This window comes from Lissotriton vulgaris, chromosome 11 (assembly GCF_964263255.1).
Source record: "Lissotriton vulgaris chromosome 11, aLisVul1.2, whole genome shotgun sequence".
NCBI lineage: Eukaryota > Metazoa > Chordata > Amphibia > Caudata > Salamandridae > Lissotriton > Lissotriton vulgaris.
The window spans coordinates 721,130,762-721,151,625 of NC_141699.1; the positions used below are offsets into that span (position 1 = coordinate 721,130,762).

At 45.0% G+C, this 20,864-nt stretch overlaps 1 protein-coding gene across 2 annotated transcripts in view; it reads left to right on the plus strand.

Moving 5' to 3' along the window:
- Nucleotides 1-20,864, plus strand: part of UGGT1 (UDP-glucose glycoprotein glucosyltransferase 1) — an 849,443-nt gene that overhangs the window by 592,506 nt on the left and 236,073 nt on the right. For both annotated transcript variants that reach the window (XM_086943802.1, XM_086943803.1), the window contains one exon: nucleotides 20,514-20,672. In XM_086943802.1, the coding sequence (XP_086799928.1) occupies nucleotides 20,514-20,672 (159 nt within the window). The remainder of the gene's footprint in view (nucleotides 1-20,513; nucleotides 20,673-20,864) is intronic.

A 20,864-nucleotide genomic window follows, 5' to 3' on the forward strand; every position in this document is an offset into this window, starting at 1 on the left:
GTCACGAAAACAAGCACAAGCAGGCAAAAGGGTCACAAGCAGGAATAGTGTGGCTGGTACCAGGCCGAAAGGTGAGAGGGGCTGTCTGCACCCCAGTTTGGACAGTTTCCACTACCTAACAGGGATTGGTGGGAGGGGGGCGTACTTCTTGCTTGCTTTAGGGCTGTTACTTCGGGGACGCAGTGCACGCTCTTGCCTGCTGCCTGCTGCCACCAGGACACGACAACAGGCAGGCAGAGGACAGGCTGGGAGAGGGCAGGGAGGGGACAGGCTGGGAGAGGGCAGGGAGGGGACAGGCTGGGAGAGGGCAGGTTGGGAGATGGCAGGCTGGAAGTGGACAAGCTGGGAGAGGACAGGCTGGTAAAGGTCATGGAGGGGACAGGCTGGGAGAGGGCAGGCTGGAAGTGGACAGGCTGGAAGAGGACAGGCTGGGAAAGGGCAGGGAGGGGACAGGCTGGGAGAGGGCAGGCTGCGAGTGGGCAGGCCGGGAGTGGGCAGGCCGGGAGTGGGCAGGCCGGGAGAGGACAGGCTGCGAGAGGACAGGCTGCGAGAGGACAGGCTGCGAGAGGACAGGCTGCGAGAGGACAGGCTGCGAGAGGACAGGCTGCGAGAGGACAGGCTGCGAGAGGACAGGCTGCGAGAGGACAGGCTGCGAGAGGACAGGCTGCGAGAAGACAGGCTGCGAGAAGACAGGCTGCGAGAAGACAGGCTGCGAGAAGACAGGCTGCGAGAAGACAGGCTGCGAGAAGACAGGCTGCGAGAAGACAGGCTGCGAGAAGACAGGCTGCGAGAAGACAGGCTGCGAGAAGACAGGCTGCGAGAAGACAGGCTGCGAGAAGACAGGCTGCGAGAAGACAGGCTGCGAGAAGACAGGCTGGAAGAGGACAGGCTGGGAAAGGGCAGGGAGTGGGCAGGCTGCGAGAGGACAGGCTGCGAGAGGACAGGCTGCGAGAGGACAGGCTGCGAGAGGGCAGGCCGGAAGATGGCAGACCGGGAGAGGGCAGGCCGGGAGAGGGCAGGCCGGGAGTGGGCAGGCCGGGAGTGGGCAGGCCGGGAGTGGGCAGGCCGGGAGTGGGCAGGCCGGGAGTGGGCAGGCCGGGAGTGGGCAGGCCGGGAGTGGGCAGGCTGGGAGTGGGCAGGCTGGGAAGCAGAGAGGGTCTTACCTGAGAAGTCTGCCAGCGCGGAGCTCTCCGGGGCGCAGAGCAGCAGCAGGGCCCAGCAGAGCAGGGCGGGGGGCGGCAGGGGCTCGCAGAGGTGTCTCCTGGGGCAGCCGCCCAGGTCCACCATGGTGCGGCTCCGAGCCCTAAGCTCACATGGTGCCAGCGCTGCCCGCTTGGAAGGATTGGAAGGGAAGGGGTCACAACGGATATACCTATTTCTGAAGTACGGATGTGTTTGACTACAATGCTAATGTTTTCAGGGGAGTGAGTGCCTTCTTGTTTTAGCTGTGATGCTTAAAATACCAGCACCGTTCGCAGACACAAGTGAGTGCACATTTAGCAGGCAAATACGGGAGCGTCATTCATTTTTCACAGTGCACACAGATGAACATGGATAAACAGATCCAAATGAACTGAAAGCAAGCCGGCCTAAATGTCAAAAAAGGCGGCAAAAACATAAGCGCTATTTACAAATCACAAGCGAGTCCTGGCGCCTGAACCCCTTAATTCGACATTGACTTACTGTGTTAAAAAAATAACTTTTTAAAAGATTTGTGATACTAAAGGGGATTCCAGTTGAGCCATTAAAGGGGAATCTATAGGGTTGGTTCCGCCGCCGAAAAGAAGTAAATTAACTCCATCGGCTTCTGAAACAGTCGGAAGGAATTTCTAAAGACTAAAATCAGCTTGTGCCAAGGACACAAACACGCGAAAGTGGTCTGTAGAATTCGTTTCTAAAAGGCGCGGAGGGGCCTCTCTGTAGGTCACCGATGAGTAAAGACAAGGGTTTTAAACTGAATCTACTGCTGCAGTCAGTCCCTAAAGTGTGGGTGTAAAGGGCTCCCACCTGCCAGCGCCCCAAAGGTTGAACTCGGAGATCTGAATGACTTCAAGCCGATGAATAGCGCATCAGTGCCTCGTCAAGGCCCTTAAGCGCTATATGAATACATTTACAATCACACCACACATAAAGGGCCAGCATGCAGGCGCGACGAAGCTGCAGGAGCGGTGGGAACCTTAGCTCCTGTGGAAGAAGGGACGAGGCTTTATGGCACATTGGGATCAAATGAAATGCTGGCCAGGTGTACCCTGTGGGGTCAGCCCAAAGCAAGGAGAGGTCTTTTAGAAAGTGGTGGGCAGGCGCCCGAACAGACGAGTCGCGCTGGGACCTCGCTGAACAGTGATCAAACCCCCAGTTTTCCTAGGCAAGGGGACAAATGTGAGCATGGAGAGAAAGGAGTATAAGTTTGAGATTAGTGACTAGGTGAAAATAAAATCAGGAAGGACACAGGGTGGTCTTTCCTAATTAGATGGTCTATTTCAGGTAGAAAATGCCAGTAGGTTCTTTGTGTTCTTGAGGGGGGATAGGTCCAACCGGCACCATAATCGGACGTTTATTGTTTATACCCATTCACAACAGGCAACTAGGCAGGATGGCCGTCTCAGAGCCCAATCAGCAGTGAAGCAACAAGGTCCCTAAACCTCCGTAAAAGCATGTGTAACACTGAGGGGCCCTCCTCAACACACACAGGGCTTGATAGAACTTAATTAGTTCCATACTGACAATTATTGCCAGACCAAAAATGTGTTTAAAACAGTAACATACACACTTGATATCTAGGAGAGCTCACCGTGTAGCACTGCAGACCCCAATTTTACCCCCATTTTTGCCTGCACACCCTAAAAACGACCACATACAACATGTATACACTTTACGCGTTTAATAGCAGTTGACTAGGAAGTTCAGAAAGCTTTTTACAAGCGAGTAGTCCGCCTGCTCACGTTTTTTCTGGGTTTTCCGCTGCTCGAGTTCCCATTTTTAACATGAAAAGCAAAAGGAAAAACACAAACAGACTTGATGGGCTACTCAACATATCTAATAATATACAACCGGATATTTGCGTGTCTAAAGTTCAAAAATGGGTTTTGGCAACTTCCAACTGAGCGTTGAAGGGACTGACTGAGAAATGTGTGTCTCCGAGGCAGGGTGACAGTGTACACAAGCATTTACAATGCAATGGTCTCGGCAATATTAAAGGTAGAGCTATTGGCATTGCTCATGACATTTTTTTGGGGGTGTTTTTAAAAAAAAATCATAAATAAATGGCATTGTCATTTACATTGCCAACAGCGTAATCGTTAAATAAATGGCCTTGTCATTTACAATGCCAATAGCTTAATCGCTCGCAAATGCATGACCTATTGCATTTTACACCCACACAGACCCACACACGCAAAGCCACCCACACACACAGTCACCCACACAATCTGCACTCTGCACTCTGCACTCTGAATCTGCACTCTGAATCTGCACTCTGAATCTGCACTCTGAATCTGCACTCTGCACTCTGAATCTGCACTCTGAATCTGCACTCTGAATCTGCACTCTGAATCTGCACTCTGAATCTGCACTCTGAATCTGCACTCTGAATCTGCACTCTGAATCTGCACTCTGAATCTGCACTCTGAATCTGCACTCTGAATCTGCACTCTGAATCTGCACTCTGAATCTGCACTCTGAATCTGCACTCTGAATCTGCACTCTGAATCTGCACTCTGCACTCTGAACTCTGCACTCTGAACTCTGCACTCTGAACTCTGCACTCTGCACTCTGAACTCTGCACTCTGCACTCTGCACTCTGAATCTGCACTCTGCACTCTGCACTCTGAATCTGCACTCTGAATCTGCACTCTGAATCTGCACTCTGCACTCTGAATCTGCACTCTGCACTCTGAATCTGCACTCTGCACTCTGAATCTGCACTCTGAATCTGCACTCTGAATCTGCACTCTGAATCTGCACTCTGAATCTGCACTCTGAATCTGCACTCTGAATCTGCACTCTGAATCTGCACTCTGAATCTGCACTCTGAATCTGCACTCTGCACTCTGAATCTGCACTCTGCACTCTGAATCTGCACTCTGCACTCTGAATCTGCACTCTGCACTCTGAATCTGCACTCTGAATCTGCACTCTGAATCAATATCAAAGACCCTACAGAGGTGGTGTCGATCCCATTCCACCCCACACTTTGAGCTGGAGTTGCAAAAGCCAGATAAAAGATAGGTGTAGTCCAACCACCCCATGATTTTGGAATGTCACCAAACTGACCTAACAGGGCGGTCTGCTTGACATAAATGTTTGGCTGAGTGATCGAATTCCTTATAAATTAAATTAAGTTCTTTAAATAGAACTTCACGGCAGACGTCTGCCTGTCTAAGCTCCGTGAATGACAGAGGGAATCCGTGGTGGTGAGTATAAACCATGCCAGCGCAGGTTAACATGTAGAATCCATATGAACGGCCTCGCGGTTAGTGACAGCTTATATATTCTGTCCGTTCCTACAACTTAAATAGTATCCCGATAAACGATGTAACTTGTCCTTTAATAGCAGAAATAGCCCTCAAGCAGGTGCTCGCAAGTGTAAGATTATAACCAACTGCAGGACTGTACATTTAATTCTAGTCCGAGCTGCTCTCAGAAATAACAGTGCCCCCCTGACAGTCCGTGGTCTGGATCGAAGAAGGAAGAAATCCAGATGAGCTCAGCACCTCTATAAAACTCCTCCAGACCGTCGCCTCGTTCAGCTAATGAAGAGAACGGGTTCAGCTGGGATTCCCATACATCTTGTTTATTGCATAATTAAAGATCACGGCAGGTCACGTGCGGCCGTCTCCACCGCTCCGAGCTTCACGCGTGATGTTACCAGAAGCATGGCTTTTCCTCCTTTGGTTTAAAGGCACAGAACAGGAACATGCAGCGGTCTACAGACCTCACCAGAGCAAAGGGAATCTCCTAGCACATCGTCTGCTTACAACTAGTGTTACCTTTACTTATTCTTTATTTAATAAAGATTGCAAAAAATTGTAGGAGCAATTTTCCACCCGAAGATACCGTACGAAGTTCATGTTTTTATTTCCTGAAGGAACACGTCCCTCCTTCCGTGTCTTTAGGTTTGCCCTTGGTTTCCATCTGATGCTCCTCCCACGAATCTTTCTGCATGTTTGTGGTGGGTTCTGTGTGAACCACTCCTGTCTGGTGACGGGAGCGCATTTACTACTTGATGTCTACAGATACATAGTCCTAAACGCTGCTGCGTGTGGTTCTTGTCACCAGCACCGCCAAGAGGTTGCCTGAGCTACAGAGCGAGATTTGTTAGTTTTGCGGAACTTGCATGAAATCCTATTGCGGACGATAGAAATGTGTCTCCCTATTCTTAAAGACTATTGACCACTTTACATCTTCTTAGAATTTCATAAGAGTCTGGGATGTAGTAGGGCAGATGAATCAACTTCCACATCTTTATCCCAGATACCCCACATCAAAATGATACAGGCTGTTTTTTCTTCTACTGCACAGATGATGCACAGACCCACCAACTTCAGCAACCTTTAGTACACGGAGATCCAGTCACCAACTCCAGCTTTATCAGATGGCAACACACAAGGGAATGCTGCTAAGTGACCAATAACGAAGAGCGTAGAAGTGACACGTAGGTCAGTGCCGCCATACAATGCACATATTTGAAAGATCCAACAGTACGATCAGTTCTATCATTTGAACCATTGTCTTTGGAGAATAAACTAGAAGATCACAACTGGTTTATTACAAAAAAAAGCACCTACGCATATTCCACTCAACACAATCATGTATTTAAAAGGGCCCATGAGAGCAGAAGCCAAACCGCAATTATTTTTCACGAACCACCGCTGGAGGCGAGCCACCAAAGCTAACTGCCGGGACTTGCCAAACAGAAGCGCTGCAGTGCCACCCAGTGGCCAAAAACAATACTGCACAGAAGTCAGCCCTAAAACGAAAAGCAATGGACGTCTTCTGGGTGCCGTCAATGCCGGACCAGTTTCGGGGGCGTTTCCGAGGACAGGCTTTCGGCTGACGTAGCCAAAAGCCAAAAATTCTCGGGAACGCCCCTGAATCTGGTCCGGGATTGGCGGACAGGCCCGTCTCCCAATGGCTAGCCTCCATTTATGGAGCTAGCCAATGAGAGAGTGGGGACAGTCCAGTCCTCACACACACACACATCATTAAGTTTTTCCTAGCCATGCGTACTTTGTACGCATTGGCTAGGCAAAACCTAAAAATCTGTGGTTAGCATAGTGTGCCTCCCCACTGGTATTTTGCTGCTTCTTTCGGACTTTGCATCCAGATCTATAATACAGCAGCTCCCTTTACACCTAAAACAAACCAGTACTGTTGACTTTGTTGATGATTGTTCTCTCCATAAGATGAGAGAGTAACAACTATGGCTTTGTTGTGTATAATATTGCAAATGCTTCAGTTCTGAAAGGACGAGACTGTGAAATAACTATAAGGAATCTATTTGAGGTTACTTCAAAGGCAGTCAAGGGTGGTACTGCTGCAGAATTAAGATAGTTCTCCTCTGAGGGGAAGGGCAAAAATATACAGTACCAGCAGGACCCGGCCCACTTAATGCCCTACCTATTCCTGTCCCCTCTGTTCCATTATGTGTGCTCATATGCCCCCTTACATCTCCTCCACTCATACCACTCCTTGCCCTGTGTTTATTCGGTCTCGTGACCTATCAATGCGCATGCGCATTGAGCGGAGCGAGACTATAGGGCTTTAAACAGACTTTAACTAACTGGCGATTTGGTGCTGTGCCCGTGCGCTTTTAGGTCAATGCGCAAGCGCATTTGTGAGAAGTTGGCCTGATATGTAGTGCTCACTATTCTAGTGATCACTGTGTATCATTCCAAACAACCCTTATTGATGATTGGTTGTAAGTCAACCTTATAGACCAGCTATCCTAGTAGCATGGACAGGAGCAGTCTTTAGGCTAAACTCTAGAGGGCGTATTAAGCCAGCTGTTATACCATCACATATACCCCTTGAACACCAAGTGAAAGGACACCACACAAGTTGTTATGAAAATAAAAGGATATTTATTTATAACAAGTCTACCCTGATCTCTTCATGAGTCAGGGAGCTAAGCACACAACAAAACTCTTAAGAAAATACTTTAAGTCGCACAATTTACACAAATGCCCGAGGGGCACGAAAAACCATATACTCTAAAAGTGGAATGCAAAATACTAGCAGGTAAGTAACAAGATCCAGAGGCTTTAGGATCGCTAGGACTACACTACTGAACCTTCAGGTTAGGAGCAGGAGGCCTAGGGAGATCGGGTGCAGAGTGTGCACTCTCACGCGGGATGCGGGACAAAGTCTATGGATGCTAGTTTTCGTAAAGTTACTGTTATCGGACGAATCTGACTAGATAGGCTGAAAACGAAAAAGGATCTGGACACTTAGATAGTGAACCTACGTTGGAGCACCGAAATGCTCAAGTTACCTAGCCCAGGGGCTGCGGCTGCATAGGGTTCAAAATACGTCGGGAATCCTCGTTACAGTCTATGGAGCCTGAAAGAAGTTGCTGGCAGGCGACCAGTGATGATGTCCGGAGTGATCTAAGCCTGGATCGAAGATGGAGACGACCTGAAAGCAGAGGGGACTCAGTTCTTAATCACTAGCCAGTGATTAGGTGGGCACCAGGATGGCACCGGATGAAGTCACCTCGACCAGGTGAGTGGGCGACGCTGGACTCTGCTGTCCCTCGGACCAGGAGGCGTTGTCGGCGACCAGGATGGAGGTGCGAGCTGTCCCACGAAGGTGTCTGCTGTCGGCGATGCTGGACCCAGGATTGGGGCAACAAACCTTGGCAAAGTCAAGCCCACGCGGTGGAGTCAAGATGGCGTCTGGAGTGGACCAGGAGGGTCCGGGGGGCTCCTCTCTTGGAAGGGAGCAAGGGCCAGTCTGGAGCAACCAGACCAGCGGTGCAATCTTCGTGGTTCGTCGTCAGGAGGGCCACTAGCCAGCAGGCAAGTGACCGGACAACGCGGTGAGCAGCAAAGAGCAGAAGGGCCCCACGCAGATCTCGTGGATGCTGGGGGGCTGGACTTCAGTGCTGGAGCTGCTCAGGGTTAGGGCTTCTCAAACCCCAAAGCACTCACTCGAGGATTCCTCGGCGGTCGTGCTGGATAAGGGTCGTGCAGTTTTGAAGATGGCCGGTCCCTTCAGGTCTCGTCACACCCACGAATCTCAGCTGGGCTGATGATGCAGGTAGAGGTCAGAGATGCCAGGGAATCCGGGTCTCGTCGAGCTGGGCAGTCTTGATCCGGAGGATGGACGTGCAGCAAACTGCAAGCGCTTAGATGGTGCCCGCTGATGCAGGGTGGCTACTCCTTAGCCACAAGGGAGAGTCTTCAGAAATGTTCAAGAGTTCTTTCGTGGAAAGTAGTCAAGATTCAGAATTATCTAATTTGGGAAGGGGGCCTGCTCCTACCTTTATTCTAAAAAAAAAAGGGGCAGGCACGCGACTAGGTCCTGCCCATGGGTGGGACCAGGAGGGGGGTGGTTACACCCCTCTCCCTTGTCCGGACTTTCCCCAGCTCAGGGGCTGGTGTGCCCCTGGAACTGGTTCAAACCAGCAGATGCATAGTGAGCACCGGGGTGCCACTTGCAGTCACCTTCCTCTCAGCCCTGCCTACCTGGGCTACACAAAACCCTGTCTGGGATGGTGCTAGCACCGACCCTGACAGGAAACCCTTTGTCCAAGCTCTCCTTGCTGGAAGGACTCCCAGCAGCAGGAGGTCAGACTTGTGTCTGTGGTGGCAGCATCCATTTTGTGATGCTGAGGCTCGAGTTAACTTTAACCGGGGTTCACAGTTACATACATGTCGTGTCCCTCTAGAAGGGTGGAATGCTAACCCCGTCGCCAGAATTGGCGAGGGGTTAGTATTCCAATTCGTATGCTATCTTACTCGACATGTTTTGATAAAGCGATACCAAAGTTGGCAAATAACCGCGAGGATTATAATGCACTTAAGAGTATATGGTACGCGTTATCATGGAACAGCTATTAGGACTTGGTTCCGCAAGCTGCAAACGGGCTCAGCTCATGCCAGAGCACCATTTCACATAATTCCAAGCACTCTGCCTTCAGGATTGTTAAGGCCTGCCATAGGAGTGACTGATAGGAATATATGTGTCCATTTTAGGGTTAGATATAGGAATACTATATCTAAAGCAAAGGGTGATTACACCACCTTGCCCCAGCTGTCGTACAGCCAGTTGTGTCAGATTTGAGTGGCCAGCCAGGGGTGGCATAATACATGCTGCAGCCCCTGGTAGGCCCTGGGTACACCTATGCCCTGGGTACCTAAGGTACACTGGACAGGGACTGATAAGGTGACTCAGTATCCAATTAGATATGTACCTAGGGTACATGGAATCCATTTTACAGAGAGAGCAGTAGGCCTGGGGCCCTGACTAGCAGGGTCCCAGGTCAACTAAGTCGAAAAACCAGCAAAACACCAGGCAAAAAGTTGGGGGTAACCATAGTCCGATATCCACCTTCCTACAGCATTTGCCCTAAAATGCGCGTGCACATCATCAAATCGCCATCTGTTCCCTCAGCCGCACTCCTCCCACACCTTTGAAGTGAAGCTTAGCTTCACTTCAAAGGCCCCTACTGCTTCACACCCTCATCGCCGCTCTCCCCGCTCCCCTGCCCGCCGTGTCGCATTTCTCCTTCCCCCTCCCCACAGCAATGCCCTCCGTCTTGTTTTATTGTAGCTTGTTTGTTGTTGTATTTGGTGCATGTAAAGCGTACGTATGTTAAAGCGGTGGTACCAACCTTTTTGTGAGTATTTCTTTCATGTTCTGACTGTGCTTAAAACGGAATTACCATGACATGTAGCAGCATTTTTTCCATGTGGTTACAGCGCTAGAGACCTCGATTTGAACTACATTTTCCTGGATTGCTATGACAAACATATTTTTATGTAAAGCGAGATGGTTTAAGCCACGAATACCGATTCTCATGACCTACAGCGCCGGAAATGTGTGTACTCACTAGCCAAGCAGATGTAGATCTTTTACGTGCCATTACTGTACACTTATAGATGTTATTTTTGAGAAATGGCCGTACAGGTCCATTAAAGACATAATCGCCATGCCTATGTATCTGTTCTTTAAAGGACGATTGTTAAAAGGTCGTCAAATTGGTGTATTAAAGACTGAGTGCAGAGTAGTGAGTGCAGAGTAGTGAGTGCAGAGTAGTGAGTGCAGAGTAGTGAGTGCAGAGTAGTGAGTGCAGAGTAGTGAGTGCAGAGTAGTGAGTGCAGAGTAGTGAGTGCAGAGTAGTGAGTGCAGAGTAGTGTAGAGTGCAGAGTGCAGAGTGCTGTGTGCTGTAGAGTGCAGAGTGCTGTGTGCTGTAGAGTGCAGAGTGCTGTGTGCTGTAGAGTGCAGAGTGCTGTGTGCTGTTGAGTGCAGAGTGCTGTGTGCTGTTGAGTGCAGAGTGCTGTGTATTGGCAATGTAAATGACAATGCCATTTATTTGATTTAAAGAAAAAAAAAAGAAATGTCATGAGCAATGCCAATAGCTCTACCTTTAATGATGCTGAGACCATTGCATTGTAAATGCTTGTTAATCTCATTTTTAAGTGCATGTTTTTAAACTACCCTAATGTGAAGTACTGTAGTACTTTTTGGTCTTGTCCGGACCTTCTACAAAAATAAGTAAAATAAATCGAGATGAAAGTTTCTAAATGGGAATATTGTATGCATCTAAAAATAGTGAACAAATGGGTGAAGCTGGAGAAATTCAGGATTTAATCTCTTCATCAAATCTTACTTCATTTGCAGCAAGGCAATCAGATGTGTACATCAGATCTACAGGATGACAATTTTTATGTACCCATTTGTGCGAAATAAAGAAATTTTCTGCGTTTCAAAGTATGCAAGGATCATTTTCAGTACAAGGTTCTACCGTTTGGACTGAAGTGAGCTCCCAGAGCTCTCTTGCCCGTCATGACAGTAGTTCCAGCTTTCCATGTTCGGAAAATAGTTCTCCTTTTGAACAAGTCTTCTTGTCAAAGGCAGTTAACAATGATGCACTCTTCATACTGGACCTTCATCTCACTATAGAGAAATCCATGCTGGTTCCAACACAGTGTTTATTACCTGGGCGACATTCGCACACAAAGATGAAAGGTTTTTCTCTCACACATGGCGTTCTTTATTTTTCACAGAACTTCCTACAACTCTTACTCAGTCATCTTCAGTATGTCAACACTTCTGGGACCAATGGCCTTGTGCATATCTCTATTCTATGATGTGAGGCTGCATGTGAGAGACCTATACAGGAATGTTGGGTAGATCAGTGGTGTCAAAAGCTAGACAAAGGAGATGAGAGTACAGTTGTTTTCAAAGTCCTTGAAGTAATGGTTTAATGGGAACCTTGCATCCGGTGTTCTGTTTACGCCCTTTATTCCTTCACAAACAGCAGTGACAGACACTTCTCTGGAGGACTGCATTTTGCACATGGAAATCCTATAACTTAAGGGATTGTGGTCCCTGGTACAAAAGAGGTACTATATCAACCGAATAGTGGGCAGTTGACCTGGATCTGAAGTTATTTGTGCCAGTGGTTAATGCTAGTTCTCTTCTGCAGACAGACTTGTCCACCATGTACTTTTCGAACAAACAGGGAGGGACAAAGTCTTTGGTGCTCTCCTAGAAAGTTCAAACTATTTAGCATTGGATGCTAGTGTGGGACATTCAACTGACTTGGATTCATTTATTCAAGGACTGCAGAACTTCAAAGTATATAACTTGAGATGTCATTTGTTAGAACAACACTAAGGAAGACAACATAAAGGAAAAGCAAAATGCCTTGCTAATTTATGCCGTCGAGTTTCCAGCTCCTCGTTTCTGCAGGATTATCATTTCAGTAAGCTAGTCAAGATGGGGTCTCTACGGCTTTCTTCCTATCCTACTTCCCGGGGTTATCACTGAGTTTAGTTGGAAACATGAAGATGATTCTCATGGCTCCAGACTGGACTTATCAGATTAGGTTCCTGGGCCTCCTTCAGATGCCCTTTCTCCCTCACAAAAGACTGCAACCAAGTTAGATCTGCTTTGCTGGATGTCCAACAGAACCTTCTATCCTAATTTTCTATCACGGAACTCCACTATCTGGCACCTGGGGTCTTGCAGTTTGGAAACTTGAAGCTCCTTGAGAAATGCATGGATTTCCTGAGGGAGGTCTAGTGTCCTTCCATGAGATCTTCATATGCATTCAAGTGGAAGAAATTCTATGTATGGCATTTCAGCCAGCATGCAGTCAACCCAAGAACTTGTCATACATTATTTAAAATCTTTCTGTCCGTCTGTTAACAGTCTTCTTCTATAAGGTTACCATCACTACTTATGGGAAGCCTTTTTCCTAGGCATAGTTCTTCTCTATTCCAGTGATAACGATTTTCCTATAGAGTCTTAGAAAGTTGTTTCCTCCAGGTATAAGAATTTCTCCCTAGGAATTGGTTGTTTTTATCTCTTCTCTAATTTGATAAGTCTCACCTTTGAACCCATGCACAATGCAGATTTACAGCACCCGCCTTAAAAGTTGGATTTTTATTGGTTGTTGCATCTCATTTTAGGGTGAGTGGACTTCAGGCTTTGTGTAGTGCTGAACTAGTCATGCGTTCATCGTAAAAAGGTATCATTGAAAACTCCTCTTCTCTTACTAAAGTTTTCTTCAGGCTGGTTACTGTGCAACCTTTTCTCCAAATCTTGCCGCTCCAGCTGCAAGGCTGCTACATACCCTCAGTATGAAGGCTTTACCTTATTATTTAGATAAGACCAAAGAGATGTGTAAGGATAAACAGCTCTTTTTAAATTATGGAGCTGTCCCCACACACCTAGCCTCACCCAAACAGATAGTGTCTTGTATTGTTACAAAGCTAATCGGCCCTTACCTAGGAAGCCTAGAGCCAGTGCTGCAAGAGGGAGGGGAGCTACTTCTGATCTGGTAAGAAATATCCCCATTCCTGATATTTGTAAGGCTGCTACTTGAAGGTCAGTCATACCTTTGCTAAACATTGTCTGGAGTCTAACTCCAAGACTAATACTTTGGTGTGTCCAGCATCTCTTCGTAACTTATTTGCCTTGGCATCTCCGTCTGTGGCCCTAATTGTGATTTTATGGTTGAGTTTGCTTATTGCTCTATTCTGCTTTTCATGTAGATCAGAAATTCTCATATTGAAGAAGAAAGTTACTTGAGTGTAATTCTAGTTCTTCACCATGGGTGTTCTCTCTGAATTCATAAAAGTTTCGCCTTCCTCCCCAGTTTTTGGTGCCACTGATTTTGAACTAGATACTGTATTTATGTATCTTCTGTATACTCCAAACAACGAACTGCCTAACTTACTGACCCCCTTGCTGAATATGATTTGATGTGACAGTGCTGCCTTCTAAGATTCTTAAAGGGTCAAGGTCAGTTTGCACAATGTTGTAATCGTTTTTTTGTTTTTTTGTTTTTTTGTTTTTTTTTACATTAGGACACTTTTTCCTGGGTTTTTTTTTAATTGATTTTTTTTTAACCAAGTACACTATTAGGTAATTTGGAATACTGGTAAGTATGAATGTTTTTAAAAAGTTATTTCTACGAGATCTCTCACTTATCCAGAGATATTCTGCCTATTTTACATTTAGAGAGAATACCCATGGTAACTATTCCGTTATTCCAGCCTCATCACGTAGAGTTGGCCAGTGAACACAGCCAAAGGCATTATGTTTAATTATGAATATGTTCATAGCATGTTTGGACCCTGTGATGTACCCAAGTGAAAGATATGTCGGGCTTAAATCTATACTGATAAATTCTCACATTTCCAGGGTCATTTAGCAAAGATGTTTAATGCATATATTTCAGGTTTTTCTGTGAACTTCCTAGAGCTGCTAGGTGGATGGGAATAAGTAGGAATTTGGAGGGATGGAAATGTGGGACACTGATGTTAGTCTGATTATATAAGCCACCATGCAACAGAAGGCATTTAAATAGTTAAGACAGTTTTTTTAATTGCATGAGGTGATAGTGAACCCTTTGAAACGAAGCCCAAAATTCAGGTACCAGTCTCAAGTGTATAATTGGTGGGAAGGGCGGGCTAAGTTAGAAATGAACCACCAGAAAACCATACTGCGAAGCCTAAAATGTTTTGAAGCAGATTGTAATATGCCTATTAAAATCTATTTAATCTGTTCTCAATCATGGGATTCTGTCTAAACATTAGAATATGTCCACGGATGTGAGAACTTGTGAAATACATTTTACATTTTCAATCAATTTAGCACTGAAAACAAGGCTATAAGAGGCTACATTTTCTGTGTGTGTGCTTTTTTTTGTTATTAACATAAACAACTGTACTGCGTCCGGCCTTCTCCCCTTCACAGCAAGGTGAGGTATCCTAAACATAGCAGAGTGGCTTAGATGTTTAGGCCAAAGCTGGAATGCGACTTTGAGTGACACTTCTTTACTTCACAAAAGTAAAGATCTTGACATCTATGGATTCCTTAAAATTCAGCCGAATTATTCCACAGTCCTCAGGAACTAGTGACTAAAATGATGTCCTACTAAGGGATCGGGGAAGGAGGAAAGACGACCCCCCCTTTGTGAAAAAGTTGCTTGGAGGAGGAGATTAGTGCATTTCAAACACAACATACACACTTTGTCTTTATGGCATCATCATATAAATGTCACATCCTTAAATAAATGTGAGGTGTCTGACTGCAGGCCACAAACGTTGTAAATGTTCTTTTCAGTCTTCCCTACCACGTATGGACTCTTGCCTGACTTTCTGAATGCCTGACAGACATTCTGACTGAGGAGACAGGAGAAGGTGACAGCACCTTTACAGAAATGTAAAAGAACGTTTTTCCACATGGAAAAAAGCTGGAAAACTGAATGAAAGGTCTAACATGTTGAGGTGAAGACTAAATCTTGTTAAAAACTTTGATCCCAGAAACATCTTTAAAATACTTAATGATGCATGATCTCTTTTTATTTCCATACTGTTATGAGTAAAGGTAATAATTACTTTTTGTTAGCCAAGACCTTTTGATTTTGCTAAGATTATATGTATAATCTACTTACATGGGCTTTCAGCCAGCCCTTTTCACCCATTGGTCTGTTAATGTCATTCACATTTTTCGTCCTCCTGCTACAACATGGGCAATGGTCCTTGTTTGACTGATTTGATCACTCAAGCACTGTTTGACCAATCTGCCTAAAATTTTGAAGGCTCTTGTCCGATCTAGCTTGGGTGATTCATTTTAAATTCCATGCAGTTCAGCAGGGCCGGATTTAGCGCTGGTGGTGCCCGGTGCGACCGTGTATGTTGGCAACCACCTCTGCCATGGATTCCCTCACCACCACCCTCTAACAGGGCCCTTCAAGTATCCATAACCACTCTCTCTCAGATGCATTTAATTCTTTTTATAGTGCCTGTCATACCAGTGTAGGGTGGCAGAGCACTTTACATCTCTCTCACACAAACACACTCACTACAAAGAAACAATCATTCATACTTGTTTAAATCCGTGTATAGGAAAACAGGTGCATGAGGCACATGTCAACCATACTGGTAGGCAGTATAGTTTAATAGTCTGGAGAAGCACAGACTCGGACTTTAAAACGTAACACCATGGTTGGGGGTTCTCTTTAATAATCAGAATTGATTTCTTTCCTAATGAACACTTTTCCAACATTAGGATAATGAAAGACTGGGGCAAAAAATCATAACGATCTAATTCATATCTAGTAGTTTGCATGCAGTTCTTTGATGATAGTTAATAGCTCACTGTTCTATGTTAGGATATTAACTTAGAAAATGCAAGTAATAACATGATCTCTCTGACAAAAACAACCCACTGACCTTTTTACATTATATGCACTTTGTGATCTGCATGGTACCCGTTCTTTGCACCATACTTTACCTTGAGTGAAAACTTCCACTGGACAAACCTCCTGATCTCGCTCTAGGAAGAACATTAATCGCTGGAGTTATTTTGACATTTTTATTGTTGCCTGAACATTGGTGGAGGCGTGGAACAGGGCAGCTGATGCTTTTAAAACCATTATATACTTAAAACCACGGCGCCCGGTGTGGTCACACCGTACACACCGCCCTAGAGCCAGCCCTGCAGTTCAGTGGGGGAGCCAAACAAAACAGTAGCATTTCTCATTTTACGTTTTGTAGGAGTTTTTTCAGTTTACTATAGATACTACAGCAAATAGTGCCGAACGAATTTAGGGCAAATTTGGCATCCAGATGGACGTTAACTCAGATTAGGACCATTGTGGAATTCTGAAATGCTTTGAACAGTTTATCATTTTAATATTTACAGTTTGCTTACAGCTTATTTGCAAGTCCAGATCCACAAATGCTGCAAGGACATTAATTTGTACTGTGTGAAATTTCAATGTGTGATTGATTGATATATATATATATATATATATATATATATATATATATATATATATATATATATATATATATATATATTGTTCACCAAAGCAATCCCGTTACCGAGGGCACACTTGACACCACCAAAAGAATAATACTCTCACTCCACCAGGGTATCGATTATAGCAGGTTTTATTTTCTCAATGTGCAGAAGCGCACAGCCTTTAATCTACGCGTTTCGATCTCACGATCTTGTTCATGGTTACAAACAATTGGTCCTTCTTTAGTTTGTCTTATATACCAGTTTGTCATAGCAGCACTTGTGCTGCAAAGGTTGTGCGTTATTACAATTTGATAATGATATGCACAGATGAGTATATCTTGTCTTATTCACAATTATAACACTTATAATTATTAAAAGCATCACAGCGCAATTCATTCGTACTCTCTCAGTGAGTTAGATTGCCACATGTATCATAATTATGTATCATATAGCTATATTTGTCTAAACATTTGCTGTTAGACCATTGATTGCGCAATTCCAAATGCGCAATCAATGGTCTAACAAATATGGAATATATTACCATCAATACTAACATAAATGACAACCAAGGATTGAGTATTCAAGATATACCAGCATTCAGAATTGCTCATGGACTGGCACTTGAAATAAATGAAGAAAGCATTCCAGATACTCAAATTCTAACTGAAATGGGACAAGCTACTAGTGGCCATCCAAGTACAAAATTTAAAAAACAGTCAAAGTTTTGTCCTGTTTTACATCCAGGGAATAAAATTGACATTTTTTATGATCTGGTAAATGAGGAACTAGACAGATTGAGTAACAATAATTTAAAGAAAAAAGAAAACCTGACGAGAGATGAACGAAAAGCATTGGAAACATTAATGGCGAATGATAATTTGGAAATCAAACCGCCGACAAGGGGGGAAATATAGTAATTCAAAACAAAGAGGATTACATTAAGGAATCAATGCACCAATTAAGTGATACCAATAATTACAAAAAACTGAAAAGAAGTCCAATTAATGAAATTACTTTGGACTTAGAAAATCGTCTAAAAAAGTGGCAAGATTTAAACTTATTGAGTGAAAATGAAGTACAATTCCTCAACAATCAAAGCCCCATCACTCCAACACTATACTTTCTTCTGAAAGTCCACAAGACCTTAAACAAACCCCCTGGAAGACCGATCATTTCCAGTTGTGGGTCACTATATGAGAATGTGGCGAATTATGTTGACCATTTTCTAGCCCCGATTGTGTCCACCTTACCCTCGTATATAAAAGACACGGGGGATTTCCTCAGACATTTGATGGACATTGGATGGATGGATGGATGGTTACCGGCTGGCAACCATCGACGTCGTATCTCACTATACCTCGATAAACCATGAGATGGGACTGACAGCAATACAATACTTTCTCAAACAAAAACCATTGGAACAATTAAATCATTGCAGGATGCTTGTTGAAATGGTAGAGATGTGCCTTAAAAATAATGTTTTTCTTTTTACAAAGGTACATTATTCTCAAATCTGTGGTACAGCAATGGGAGTTTCCTTCTCTCCAAGCTACGCCAACCTAGTGATGGGTTGGTGGGAGAAAATGGTAGCTTGGAGAGAAGGAAACGACCAATAGGTAGCCAGAGTGGTTCTTTGGCTGCGAATTATAGACGACCTATTCATAATAAGGAATGGGTCAAACAATGAATTCCAGGAGTTCATGGAAATCCTAAATAATAATGAACTGGGATTAAAATTCACATACAATATAAGTACCAGTGAAATAGTATTCCTGGACACGAAAGTATATGTAAACAATGGCCAACTAGAAACAACAGTCCACAGAAAAACAACTGCCACGAACAGCGTCCTGAATGGACAGAGTTTTCACCCTGAAGCACTGAAAGGGAATATACCTTATGGTGAATTCATCAGGATGAAGAGTAATTGTTCCAATGAAGGAGAAATGGATAAAAAATTCAAAGAAACTACAACTAGATTCAGAAAAAGAGGATATAAACAACGGGATATCCAACGAGGCGAAAAGAGAGCAAGAGAAAAAAGTTGAAATGAAATATTGATTCCACAAAGAGAATCAGGAAGTTTTACTCGCATAAAACCATTCAAATTCCCACGTTATAGTTAGTTGGACTCACTATAACTTGCGCGCCTGCAATGCACTGCTGATGACGTCACATATTATATCACTCATGACATGGTCAGTGACATTAACCCCTTCCGTGCGGCCGCGATTTTCCCCGTGTGCGGCCGCCGGCAGAACACGGGCGGGCCATGACGAACCCCAGCCGTCATCAGCACACGAGCACTGTAGTGCATGGCGGCTGGGGTTCGTCACCAGCATGGAAGGGGTTAAAGGCTATCTTGGTAAGGCATTATAGGCAAGTTGTTGGGACATAAAATCCCTCTGCAATGTGATGACCTGCATCTCTTCACTGAGTGGCCCCTCTGCATGTATATCTAAATCCCTGGTTCTGATGTTTTGTAATAGGCAAACATGGATTATGTATGTGCACCATGACCTAAGTCTGTTGCAAGGTAATGCAGTCTTGTTAGACCGTAAGGGAGCACAAAGTGCTACCTTCATAGCAGTAGATGGGAACTGCCCTTAACTGGAGCAAAGTGATATGTGAAGTGGTGGCAGCATACCTGTTTTGTGTTTCGAAGTGATCAGTACTGTGAACATGGCTTTTTACCGTTGTCACAGGAGTGGTTGGTGCCTACTGGCCCACTCATCTAAGGTTCCGCTGTTGTGTACTTAACTCACCATTGGCCTACATAGTGTTTGTAGCGCTGAACAGTATGTAATACTAGTGTGTGCATACTGAAATATGTGTGCCTGTGCATAGTACATGACATGGAGGCCTGTGGGGATCATTTTGTGATCCCAGGGCCTGAGAAGGCTAGTAGAGGTGAGAATTGCTACCCACAGACAAGAGATGTGAATTGCTGACATTTGATTGCGGAGGTTGGAACAGACCCAGAAGGAAGGGGTGCAGACCATTTTCTGTGCACATCAAACGTCTCTGATTCCAGAAAGAGTTCCTGGTCAGTGGGACCTGAGCTCATTGTCAGGGAGACAGTGGGTCTGGTAATGTTGGCACTGTAAGAATAGGTAATCATGAAAGAGAGGAAAACTTAGGCCTTTGAACCTTTAAGTAATATTTGAGAGCTAGGCTGCAGAAAAGTACGTTAATCAGTCTTGTGGGCCATGTGAAGACTGAGGAGGACCAAGAGGTAATCTGGGAACGAATGTGAGAGGTCGCAGACCCTCCGCATAGGGTAAACTGGACCCTGCAGAGGCGTATCCCACCCTTTCGTTATTTGTTGGCTTCAGGTCAGATAAGCTAGTTCGAGACGAGCAGGCCTTTTGAGACTATCACAAATTTAGTGCATAGCACTGCTGAAATTAAGTCTTAAGGCAACATTCGGCATTACCTCATGTGGACTAGCATGTGAAAGTCACCTATGGTTTCGAATAGGAATAACCAGCCTCTCTAGAAAGGAATGGAGGGACTCTGGGAAACTGGATACTGCCCAGGCCAGCCATTGAGACACTGGGTATTAGTTAGTGTGTTGCCTATATGCTTTGTGTGCTCATATTAAAATACTGCTCTTTTTTTTAATATGTATAAAAGCAAGTATTTGTCTGCACAAGGACCTTATTGCGGTTACTGTTTGAACTTTGAGTCTTGCACCTGCGTACTCCTCATACCTACCTCCCCTTCGAAGATCCTTGGACTGCACGATCCATGCCGCCACCTAGAGTCAAGTGGCCCTGTTACTCAGGGACAATAGTAGGTTTGGTCCTGGGACAGCAGTAGTAAAAAGCCACAATTCCTATGGTTGAGCCAGTAGTCCCTGAATGCCACGTAGCCTAATGAAAGGGCTTCTGACACAGGGACCCTCTATCTACCTTTTCAGGCCACGCATACCTTTGTTTGCATCTTGTGTAGCCATCTTTTTTCAATACTGCAGTGTGCTGTCCTGCAAATTATGTTTTTGATTTCTTGTGACCATTTGTAGGTGGACAGTATTGTGGCAGCCGAATATGAGCTGGAGTATCTACTGCTGGAGGGGCACTGTTATGACATCACCACAGGCCAACCTCCTCGAGGGCTTCAGTTTACACTTGGAACATCAAGGAACCCAGTTATTGTTGATACCATTGTCATGGCTAACTTGGTAAGTCGACATTCCACTTTGCATGACTCTTGGCATAATTGCCTCTGTAGGACTTAAACCTTCAAGAGAATATCTTTGGCTGTCATGGAATTGAAAAACTTAATTGTAGAGGTCTGAATTATCATTGTCTAGCATATGCTTTTGTGACCTATTGCAATTGAAACAAAAGTATATTTTTGCTAGAAAGGTGTT